The 12061-nt window shown below is 48.0% G+C and overlaps 4 protein-coding genes across 4 annotated transcripts; all 4 read left to right on the top strand.

Moving 5' to 3' along the window:
• Window positions 1–1463: 1463 nt before the first annotated feature.
• N7529_002713 (glycosyltransferase family 15 protein) lies at window positions 1464–3218 on the top strand (the record flags this gene model as incomplete). Its single annotated transcript, XM_057238241.1, has 5 exons — window positions 1464–1735; window positions 1801–2211; window positions 2268–2354; window positions 2417–2822; window positions 2877–3218. The coding sequence occupies 5 exons, from the start codon at window positions 1464–1466 to the stop codon at window positions 3216–3218; spliced, it is 1518 nt and encodes a 505-aa protein (XP_057100852.1).
• A 1942-nt stretch (window positions 3219–5160) lies between these two features.
• Window positions 5161–5979, top strand: N7529_002712 (uncharacterized protein; the record flags this gene model as incomplete). Its single annotated transcript, XM_057238240.1, has 1 exon — window positions 5161–5979. The coding sequence occupies one exon, from the start codon at window positions 5161–5163 to the stop codon at window positions 5977–5979; it is 819 nt and encodes a 272-aa protein (XP_057100851.1).
• An 825-nt stretch (window positions 5980–6804) lies between these two features.
• On the top strand, window positions 6805–9372 carry N7529_002711 (uncharacterized protein; the record flags this gene model as incomplete). The annotated part of the gene is made up of 1 exon (XM_057238239.1): window positions 6805–9372. One exon carries the CDS (start codon window positions 6805–6807, stop codon window positions 9370–9372), a length of 2568 nt encoding a protein of 855 aa, XP_057100850.1.
• Window positions 9373–9800: 428 nt separating this feature from the next.
• Window positions 9801–10851, top strand: N7529_002710 (Ran GTPase-binding protein YRB1; the record flags this gene model as incomplete). The annotated part of the gene is made up of 4 exons (XM_057238238.1): window positions 9801–10085; window positions 10260–10518; window positions 10579–10707; window positions 10763–10851. The coding sequence occupies 4 exons, from the start codon at window positions 9801–9803 to the stop codon at window positions 10849–10851; spliced, it is 762 nt and encodes a 253-aa protein (XP_057100849.1).
• Between the last annotated feature and the right edge of the window lie 1210 nt (window positions 10852–12061).

Genomic DNA, 12061 nt, shown 5'->3' with positions numbered 1-12061 from the left:
CGTTGCCCGGCTGGTAGCTACGCCATTCACAGCAGACTATAGGTGCTTCACCGTCGACACCGGAGCCAGCGAAGTAGATAACCTTGACGTGACCAGCCTTATCCACGATGATGTTGTGACAGCCAACGTTTGCATGAATGATTCATTTCTATGAATATTTGTAAGACCATCTGCAGCTTCCAGTGCTTACTGAAGCTTCATAGCTCAATGAATAGGAGACTCGTTGACACCTCGGAGTATAAAATGAGGGCAAGTTTCACGTTCTAACAGGAGACCTTCCTTCGTCACTTCGCAAGATGCAATGCGCTCATGGTGCCAAGTCGCTCATAAGCGCGAAATTCAATGTCAAAGCTTGACGTTCGAAATCCCCTTTCGAGGGACGGATTTGAGGATGGTGTTTTCGTCAATCGCATAGACTACCGAGACTGTACCGGCCACCAGGAAGGACATGGAAGAGTTCATTTGTACGGCAGAATTGGTAGGACAGATGGTTGGGTTTTCGAGAGGGCATGTTCCAGAGGGAGAGACGGTGTGTTACTGACGGTGCACACGCCTACCAAACAACTACCTACTCATGTACATATGTAGGTCACTAACTAGGTCTTACCAATGATTCAAGGGGATGCGGTTTTGGACCTTCTAGAGTACCGTATAGAAATCTGGCATCGGCACTATCCAATCACCCTGAATATGCGAAGCCAAAGCCTAGTAGTATCAATTTTGAAATTCGTCCACACAAGTTGAGTTGGATAGTATGACAGATTGAAATTTTTTTTCGATACTCAATTGTTTTTTATCATAGCATAGTACATATGTACTATGTAAACTACGAAGGAAAAAAGAAAAGTACAAATGCACACCACGAATATTACCTGAGTAATGAAGAGCTGGAAAGGGAAAATTAAATTACGATTTCAGTACAATACAATACAATACACCATTTCATGCCACCCACGCAGCAATCAGGGGCGAAAATAACCGTTCCAGCGTGACACCTAGGGAGGCGCAAGCGTTGTGGCCTCTCAGGTCTTGGCGTATTTCCAAGCCCATTTCCATCCCCATTTCCATCTTCCTTCCATCAAACCTTCATGTTCTCGACCCTTCCCCTGTGTACCTCGTTGTTCACAGTTGTTTGCGTTGCTCCCGACGCTCTACCCATTTGACTATTGTGGGACTGAGAAAGTTGGGGGAAAGGAAAGGAGGCATTCCTCCAGACACTCGTTTTGCTGTTATTTTCTCCCATTCTCACATCTCCTCGAGGTCTTGCTCCCCTCGGATCTTGCCGTGATCCATTCTTGAATTCGACACACGGCACTTACCACCCTTCGCCCGAGACCTCTCCCTGCCGCTGATCGCATCTCCGACAAGATTTTTCCGCTATCTCCTTAAACGGCCTTGTGCTGTCACTCGGGACTGACAGCTGACGCTACCATCATTCGTGGGGTCCTGCCATAACCGCACTCATGAGCTTCATTCAACGAATCACGAAACGGCTGCCTAGTGCGCCGAGTCTGCCGTTGGAAGATGCTCCCACTGAAAAAGGCCACCTCCATCCTAGATTCGCCTTCTTCCGGCGGAGGATCCGCCTAAAGGGCAACTCATCCATTTCTATACCCCTGGGTCTTGTTTTACTATTTCCATGCCTTGTAATTGTCCTTATTCTGCTTCTGTTTGTCCAACACCCTTCCTCTCCTGGGGGTATCCTAATTCCAGCGGGCACTCCACCCTCCATCCGGTTCGTATCGCTCTGTCAATCTGTGGTTATGGGTGTGATAACTAACCTTCCGCGCTTCACTACAGAAAAATTAGCGAAAAGCACGATAAAGTCTTCGCAACGGGATGTATGCCCATTGTACCCGAAGAAATCGCAAAGGCTCCCCGCGCCAATGCTGCCTTCGTTGTTCTAGCCAGAAACAAAGAATTGGAAGGTGTGGTTCAATCGCTCAAGTCGATCGAAAGACACTTCAACCGGTGGTGGCGCTACCCCTATGTTTTCCTCAACGACGGTGACTTTGACGAAGAATTCAAGGCAACAGTCAAGAACTACACCACCGCAGATGTGGAATTCGGAAAGATCGATAACAGCATGTGGGGATTCCCCGATTGGGTTGACCATGATGTTGCCAAGGAAGGTATCCGGAAGCAGGGTGATGCTGCCATCATGTATGGTGGAATGGAAAGCTATCACCACATGTGCCGATTCTACTCAGGGTTAGTCTTTCATGAACTTTGATCATCATTTGGACCATGAAGCTAATTTGCGACAGACACTTCTACAAGCATCCTTTGCTGATGAAGTACGAGTGGTACTGGCGTTTGGAGCCCGAGATCAAGTACTTCTGTGACATTACCTAGTAAGCCTCCGGGATTTTTTTTTTTTGCTTTCGACGCCAGTTTGCTGACATTTCATTTCAAGTGATCCCTTCCTCAAGATGGCCGAGGCCAACAAGACGTACGGTTTCACTATTGCAGTGAAGGAACTTCGAGAGACAGTTCCCAACATCTTCCGTTATGCGGCTGCATACAAGCGCAAGAACAACCTCAAGTCCAAGGGTCTGTGGGAGATGTTCCTGGAGCAGCCGGAGAAGCCAGAGGTCCCGGAGGAGAACAAACAGGACAAGCTGCCCGACGAAATTTTGCAGACTGATCCCGGTGACAACCACTTGAAGGACATTGATCCCGAAGCCATGGAAGGCGAGAGTTACAACATGTGCCATTTCTGGAGTAATTTCGAAATTGCTCGTCTGGATTGGTTCCGCAGCAAGGAATATGAGGACTTTTTCACCATGATGGACCAAAGTGGCGGTTTCTGGAACGAACGGGTATGTGATTTGCCTCATGATTACCTCGGACTTTTTACTGACTATTTCATGTAGTGGGGTGACGCTCCTATCCACTCTCTCGCAGCTGGTGCTCTACTCGGACCGAGCGATATCCACTACTTCCGTGACTTTGGCTACCGGCACACTACCATCCAGCATTGCCCAGCCAATGCCCCTGCCCGCCAACTCACCCGTATCCCCTACCTCGAGAAGACCACAGATGACGAGAAGAAACGTATCGAGGAAGACGAGTACTGGGCGAACGCTGACCAGGTCAAGGAAAACGGTGTTGGTTGCCGATGCCGTTGCGATACTGACATTGTCGAAGTCGAAAGCAAATCCGGCAGCTGTATCAACGAATGGGTTGATGTGGCTGGTGGCTGGGCTTCGCCATAGATCATGACGCTGATGCCACATCTCTCAGTGCTTGCCACACTTACTTACGCCTTCTTTTCCCCTTGTCTGTTTATTCAGCTGTGAGCATCACTTGGGTTCGCCCATAGGAGTTTACTGCTGAAGCCTGCCTGCATGTTATGTGGCCACGGGGTTCTTCTTTCTGGGCGGCGTTCAATGGATCTGACGGCTTTTCTTTTTCTTATTCGGAAGATGGTATGACCAATTCCATCATCACTGTTGACAACATTCATCTATCATGTTGTGGCACCGGGTTTGACTGTGTGATTCTCCCTTGGTTGCATTTGGTAGAAGACATGCGCATGGCTCGGGAGTGGGACCTTGGCACCTACCTTGTGGGATTTTGGAGTCGCCTCAAATTGTCCATGGCAATGTCTCGAATAGCCTTTATATCAACTCTTCGTCTGGTTTCTTTGAAACTAGAATCCACCACTATATCCATGTTCTGTCAAGAACACAGCTCGATCATGGTGGTAGAAGACCACTGATCTGGAGGCAGGGAGAAATGCTCAACCCAACTCCCGCCGTTTACTTCATGTGCCTTCGCCGTTTTCTTTCTCCACATGGACCCATTTCCCCTTCCCCTGTGCGCAGTATTTGTGGTTGTCTTCCAGCATGCATTCATGAACTGTACATACCTTCCCCTACCCCCTACCCCCTTCCCACTCATCCTTGACTCCGTGGCATACATCCACGGATTTGTTTTCGCATTGCCCTTTGATTCTCGCAAATACCAGATCGAGCATGGCTGTCTATAGAGTATGGAATAATCACCAGGTGAATTACGTGAAGAATGATATCAGTATAATGCGCTTCGTTTTCAAATTACTCCAAAGCTTGTTAAGTGATGTTAGTAGGAAATACTGTCGTGTTAACGCAACACCTCATTGAATGTCTAGTGAGGTCAAACCGGGGTAAAAAAGCAAGCTATATGATCAGATCAAGTCGACAGGCTTTATTCTAGTCTATCTCGCTAGCTAGTATATAGCAAACTCACCAACCCCTCGTCTTGAATTCCCTTTCTAGAGGGCCCATTCGGTGGGACCGTCACTTTCAAGCGCATAGCTTACCCACAACCTTTCAACTCCCCCGGTGACTTTGCCAGGCTCGAAGCTTATGGGATCAGTCGAAGGATGGTACTCAGATCCAACCTTGGAACCTCCTTTAATCTGTCACCCGCTTGCAGGCACAGAATGGTGTTCTCTGGTGCCCTGGCGATCAGCTAGACTAGGTTATCATTGCACCGAAGATCATGAATGCCTGCGGAGTTGATCTGCGTCTATCAAGGCCCACTCTAGATCTATCACTCTATATGGTGGTAGTGCGACGATCATGGACGGGTCTTGATCTTGGTCTTGATCTCCTTACAGATCGCACAAGCCGGGTCGATGTGAATATCAATGAGATGTCAACATCATGGCCGTTAGAATTACCTCAGGATATCAGAGCCGACAAAGAACTGCCTTTGTATAGGAAACATTTCTATGAGTTTATTAGATATAGATTTGCACAAATTTTTCTTTTAATCGTTACTATTTTATATATACCTTTGTCCCTTTCAGCCTCTCTTTCAAAGTCTTATAGGTTTGAGTTCACAAATTTTAGATTTCAGAGCAACCTGACAGCCTGCTATATCACTGTAAGATAGATATATTGGTCTCTCTGTCTTGGCCAGCTTTGTTGATATCACTAGGCAGGATTGAAATGTAGCAGTCATTATCCATTCCCAGATGCTGCCCAGGTCCCATAACGTCTGGACCTAACTGCAAGTTTGACTCCACAGTCCAGAACTGCTACTTGAGTGGCATTTAGAAAATAAATAATTGTGACCTGTTTAGTTATGAAACACGTGATAACTAACGCGTTTTGATGCGCGACACGAAATTTGTGTACCCGATATATGCACACGGTCAAGACCTTCACGATGTCCATGCTGAACCTACCAAACGAGCTTCTTCAAAATATCTTTGAATATCTAGAGTCAGAAGAAGAAATTAATGCGCTCGTCTGTGCACACTCCCTCTTCTACGCTCATTTCAACGCCTACCTGTACCGCCATAATGTGACTAAATCTCAGAGCTCAGCCATAATATGGGCCGCAAAACATGGACAAACCAACACTTTGAAACGACTGATCCAGCAAGGTGGCAATGTTGAAACCCGCGATGCAACACATAACCAAACACCACTGGCACTCGCCATAGAAAATGGACATACCGAGGTCGCAGAGCAACTGCTCGACCATGGAGCCAACCACTCTGCCAAGGACAGATACCGCCAAACACCTTTGTTTGAAGCCGCACTGCTAGGCGATGAGTCCATGGTGCGCAAGTTGATTGAACTGGGTGCCGATGTAGACACCACCGATATCGACCAAGGCTCGCCGCTCCACAATGCCTTATACAGGAAACATGACAATGTTGTCAAGCTTTTGTTGGAAAAAGGTGCCGCCTCAGACCGGGCGGATGATAATGGTGTTACGGCATTACACATTGCCATCCAGAACTTCAATGAAAACTGTGTTCGGCTTCTCTTGGAATATGGAGCTAACCCTAGGGTGCCTTATGCTGGCATTATGGAACCGATCCACTTAGCTGCACAGGCAGGTCATGAATCTGTCGTTCGGCTTTTGTTGGAGAAGGGGGTGCATCGGGCGTGTAGGAATGCTTCCGATCAGACGCCTATGGATCTTGCGGAGCGGGCGGGCTTTGGAGAAAAGATGAGGTCATTGTTAGAGGGCTAAATTGCTCAAATTTGATCAATAAACTGAGGGATACTATCACATGTTTTATTCTCACTTCAAATTTATACATATGTACATATGTACATATAAATATCATTAATTTAATAATTTCTGTATAGATGTATCAACACGGCTTTCAAGGCGATCCATGTGGGGCCTATGGTGGAGCTTCAAGGCTTTAAAGCAACAAGGTATAAAAGAAAGTAACCAAGAGAATAGCTGCAGCCCTAGAACTTTGGAAGCTATGATAGGTTCAAGTTATCTCCTTTGCAGCATCGAGAGGGGCAAACAAAGGGAATTTGCACATGATGCAGTTTAGGTAACTACTGATGAGTGGTACAGAGTACCTCAATTATAGCAGTAACCACCGTACAACATTCAGGTATCAGATACAATCCCCGCCATCACTTCCCCTCGAGTCATTCACCCATGTACTTCTTATCACTAAATGACTGCACCCCTCTTACAGTTTATCAACTTCCACGTTTCAGTTCACTTTGATACTTCTACTCCAGACAAGTCTCTTTAATATTTTAATATTTCCAACCCTTTTACAAAACACTTCACCGTCCTTTCCTAAGTCAGGCATCCGCACCTGACATCCGGCAACATCCCCGCAGACCCACCTGCTTATCACTTCGGGCTCTCTAAGTCTCTCTATTCAGGATATCCAGTATCTTCCGTCCCCCACCCCCCTTGCCTATTCCTTGCTCTGTGCTTCTCCCTCTAACTCTGCTTCTCTTGATCTCGTGATTTCAACGACTCGAGATACTCCTAAGCCTCTGTTTCCGCCGCCGTCTGCTCTATGAAGTTAACATCTACGATATGACTGACCTTCCAGAGTCGCCTCGTAGGCGTCTCCTCAGTGCCCAACCCTCTATCTTACAGTATCCGACACATCCTCCACTGACAGCTTCAGTGGAAGAGTGGCTGTCCCATTCACGACCTGCCAATATGACGTCAGATCGAACATCTGATTATCCGCCCAATACCCTGAGTGATAGCTGGGCTACCCTGAGTGTGTCTGACATACACTCAGAGGATGGTAGTCACTCCGAACAAACTGACGTATGTTCCTTGATCGATCACACCAGCCCAGACGATGTTGCAAGTCTCGACGAACGATACAGCAGTAGCGATGCCGAGGAGCAGGACGAAGAAGACAACCAAGAGGACGATGGAATCGATGATGATGAAGTGCAGTGCACTGACTCAGTTTCCCAAGAGTTGCCTGCTCTCTTTGCTGCTAGAGGAGGTAACAGTACCGCTATCGATGATAGCACTGCAACCACCAAGCCCGTCTTTCCCCGCACCAGTGATTCGATCGAGTTTGTGGAGCCCGAGAAGTGGCCCGAAATCGAAAGAGTGGAGCTGAAGCATACCATCCGTATCTTTGAAGGTGCTGCAGCTTCGGAGCTGAAGAGCCGACTTCCATACAACCCAGACGACTCCATCTTGATGGCCACTGTTCAACAGACCATGACCAAACAGAGCCTCGACCTGGACAAACCTTTCCGTGTTCTTTATGTCGGACACCCCGGGTTCCGAAACATCATTCTCGACAAGATCGGTGATGTTCTGGTTTCGAGCTCGAGTGCTGGCTCAGAAGCTAGCTCCGCTGAATCCTCCCGATACCATGTTGTACCAACTTCATTTGGCGCTGGCGCCATCCCCAACTTCGCGGAACTCCTACCGATTCATGTCCAACTAGTGGTTGACGAATGTCTGGAAGCCACAGCTGATCTAAATCCAGACCGGCCTAACACGCTTAATCTGAGATTTAAGAACCGTCCACTGTGCACTTCAGCATGGAACGGACTCGATTTCCACGTCTCCTCTACATCAGATTGGACTTTACCTGATGTAGCCATTCTCTTTGTCTCTAACAACGATGACGAAGCCGCTGTCAAAACCCAGCGTCTTACTCACACTTTCCTGGAGCGTCATGGAATTCCGGCGATGGTGATTTCCGAAGAGCCGCTGTGGAATATGGCTGGGGAAATTATTCCTCTCAATCACAACAGTTTGCACACATGCCTGGAATCTCGACATCCGCTTTCCGGGGAAACTGCAGTTCTCCGACGATACCCTATCGATTTGAAGACATTCGAGAGCATCACCCCTGGTCAGCTCAACCGAAACCTGGCTTCGCTCGTTGGGTTGTATCCAGAGAAGGCACATAAGGTTTCCGCCAATACTCCCAAACCTGTTCAAAGGCACTTCTTTGCTGATCTCGAGAAATCTCCCGGCAATTGGCTTCCACAGTCGTATGCTACCAGGGCCAGAGAATTGGCTCCCACTTTGCGTCTGGCCACTTTGACTCTCATTTCTGCCATTGCTATCTCCATTGGATATGCAGCTGTCAAGGTGTTGGTCCTTTTCCTAGCACAGTGTATCGTGGGAACATCTATCTCCAGTGCATCTCTTTCAGCGGCATCTCAAGTCTCTACCACCTCTATCCCGACTCTGAATTCAGTGAATCAAACCCCAATCATGACATTGCCATCATCAGTGCGACTATTGCATGTACCCTCTTTGGGTAATTCAATTCCTGCAGATAACAAAGTGTCGGCTATCTCTCCCCCGAGAAAGCCAGCAACGACCGATGAATTCGAGTTTCAAGTCATTGGAGACTGCCATGTCATTATTAAGCCTCCCCAAAAATTCGCTTTATCCAAAAAACACCAACAGTTCAATGTTAGCGTCCAGAGACAAAACAAGGCTCTTGCCTATGAACTGTCACAACTGTTTGACGGTGTTTACACACTGAAGCTGGATCGTGAGGATGCGTACGGCTTGATCAACTTGACCATCACAGCCAAATCCAAACATACAATCAACCAAACCATAGCCCTAGACTTCGGAACGCCATGGCTGAAGATTGCGAACTGGAAACGTGCAGCGCGCGGGATCTCCGCGCAATTCGCCAAAGACCTGCAGACGGCTCAAACTGGCCTAACGGAGGTGTATGGTCGATTCTCCACTGACTTGCAGGTGATCGTGGAAGATGTGGTGAAAAAAACACACATTTTGCGCCGCGATGCAGAGAGCCTACGTCGTGAGAGTCTCGGTGCACGCGATGCTGTTCTCTCACGCTCCAAACAAATCTCCGAGGTATTTACCCGCAACGCTCTTCAACGGTTCCAAAGCGTCTCCTCAGTATTGCAAACGCGTTCAAAGTACGTCAACAAGGAGGCTAAGGGACTCATGCATAATGCCTGGGATCGCCTTGAGAAGTCGGCGGCCAAAGTGGATATCCGCAGCATGATGGACCGAGTGCGCAAAGCTAGGAAGTGTGAAGCGCTGAGCCGGGCTCAATTGCGTGCACGATACTTTATGGGCGTCTGGTCAACCAAATCCGATGATTGCTCAACTCTTCCTTGCTCGAAATGATCGACAAATTTTCGTTTATTACTATGTACTTGCTGTTTTTCTAATGAATTGGCTGAGGAATGGTGTTTGTTTACGGCGAACAGGTGGAGCAGCGGAAAGGAAATCGGTTCAAGTTATCGAGTCGGCGCAAATGCTATTTTCTTTTTATTTGAATCGTGATTCCCTGCCCACTTTTTAGAGTCGATAGAATAAATTCACGTTTGTTTGTTGTTATAGATCGTACACTATTGGCAAACGAGGGCGGTGGCGATTCTGCCAGAGCGTGGGACCCAATGTAGGTATTAATTTTTCCCCCCTCATCGCCGCTTTTCCTGATCAACAAACACTACCATCTCTTTTCTTGTGATTCCACTCTTATATCCGTGGAACCCTATCATATTCTCTACTTTTCTCTTTTTGAACCCGTTATCCTAAACCCCTTTATCACCATGTCTGACGTCGCCGAAACCAAGCCCGACCCCACCACCGTCGCTGAGGAGACCAAGCCCGAGACCACCACCGCCACCGGTGAGGGCGAGAAGTCCGTCGCTGAGACTGCCACTGAAACCGCCAAGGAGGCTGTTGACACTGCCAAGGATGCTGCTGTGAAGACCTCTGATAGCGTTTTCTCTATGTTTGGTGGCGGCCCCAAGAAGGAAAAGAAGGAAGAGGCCGAGGAGCCCACCGATGAGCCCTCCGGCTCGTCTAAGGCCAAGAAGGCCGATGAGGAAGAGGTACGTTGGATATATCTGATGCTGGCAATATGTATGGTGGTCGATGGGCGTGACCACAGTGGGAGCGGGGTCTTTTATGCCCCTTTCCCCATATAGTGGGGTCGCAACCGCGCCATATTATTCCGGGCATTGTTTCCTATCGACCTGTATACTAACCATGGTTTCCCAATGCAGGAGCAGGTTGAGGAGTCCGTCGATGTTCACTTCGAGCCCGTCATCCGCCTGACCGAGAAGGTTGAGACCAAGACCAACGAGGAGCTTGAGGAGCAGACCTTCAAGATGCGCGCCAAGCTGTTCCGGTTCGACCGCGAGTCCAAGGAGTGGAAGGAGCGTGGTACCGGTGATGTGCGTCTGCTTAAGCACAAGGAGAACGAGAAGACCCGCCTGGTCATGCGCCGTGATAAGACCCTCAAGGTCTGCGCCAACCACTACAGTGAGATTCCTTCCATGTCCGATATTTAAAATATCATCGATTGCTAACCTATATCTCTAGTCGTCCCCGACATGAAGCTCAGTGCCAACGTTGGCTCTGACCGTAGCTGGGTCTGGAACGCCGCTGCCGACGTTTCCGAGGGTGAGCCCGAGGCTCAGACCCTGGCCATCCGTTTCGCCAACAGCGAGAGTGAGTAACCTTGTACCTGAATCTAATATGGAATCTTAGCTAATATGGATTTTAGACGCCAACGCCTTCAAGGAAGCCTTCGAGAAGGCCCAGGAGGAGAACGAGAAGCTCTTCAATGCGACTAAGACCGAGCAGGAGGAGTAAATAATTCCTCTCGTGTCATTATGTTGATTACTCGATTGTGAGGATAGACACCCATAGTGCTCTTAGCACCCAAGGCCTTTGGCTCCGCACATCTCCAGGAGCTTGTTCTCGAAAAATCACCCCATTTTCACCCCCTTCACATCGTTCCACCCTATCCCCATTCATCCTTTCCCCAACCAACACGACGCAACGAGCGAGGCAGCAGTTATGAAGATGTTGCTCGCATAGCTATTGCGAGCCATGCAGTCTACGAAATGCTGACGTCGATGGTTCGCAGTTTGGCAGTAGATAGACATTTCCCATCGAATATACACCCTGCACATCACCCCCTATACCCTCAAGATATCTGAAAAGATGAAAGAAAATTAAAACAAACAAACCAAAAGTAACTTGTGACGAGTTATATACCCGAAGACTGGCTTTTAGTATGATCGTCATCCACTATGGAATAGAAAAACGGACAGGAAGTAGAAAATTTACATTTCTAAAAAAAATCAAAGGACATAATTGGAGTCAAGAATGAATGAATTATTCCATAAGACCCTACTCCCTAAGTTACAGGGCTCCAACAAGGAGTAAAAATGGCTCTTAGCGTGCAGATTTATTCAACGGCCATGTACTCTGGAAGACAATATGATTGTAACTTAGGACATACAGAGTAATTATATAAAAGGACCATTCTAATAATCTCAATCATGTCAAAGAAATGTAGCAGACAGCAAAGTGAGAGGTGAAAAGTCGAAGTTGAAAACATAGTGGCAGTTGGCAGACCTCAACCTCCGACTTGACCTTGTTCACTATTATTCCTCTCCCCACTTCTGCTTCATTGAATCTCTGAATACCGTGAATCATCTATTATTCACCACAATATATACCAGGTCGCTCTGCTGCTTGGTTGAAAACATTAGAGTAAGTCTCACTCTGATTGTCCATTCTCCCAGTTACTCAAGCGCGTTTCCAGATCCTCCACCGCGCAAACTTGTCCCCGACGTCCACCTCTCCGCACGACGTCCCCCTTCAGCCTCGAAACGACCCTTTACGCGCAAGTGACGCCTGTGCCCATACCCTTTCAAAATGCCTGATGTAAGTTGTCTTTCCTTTTCGCTCGTCAGTTGGGAACGCCGAGCGCCTACATCTATGGTCTACGACTGTGGGTTTGTCGCCGTGGAAGACCTCACTACTATACCTTCGCGGCTTTCGATAGCATATG

This window comes from Penicillium soppii (genome assembly GCF_028829465.1).
Source record: "Penicillium soppii strain IBT 18220 chromosome Unknown utg000003l, whole genome shotgun sequence".
NCBI lineage: Eukaryota > Fungi > Ascomycota > Eurotiomycetes > Eurotiales > Aspergillaceae > Penicillium > Penicillium soppii.
This window is presented reverse-complemented; position numbering and strand designations above follow the sequence as displayed.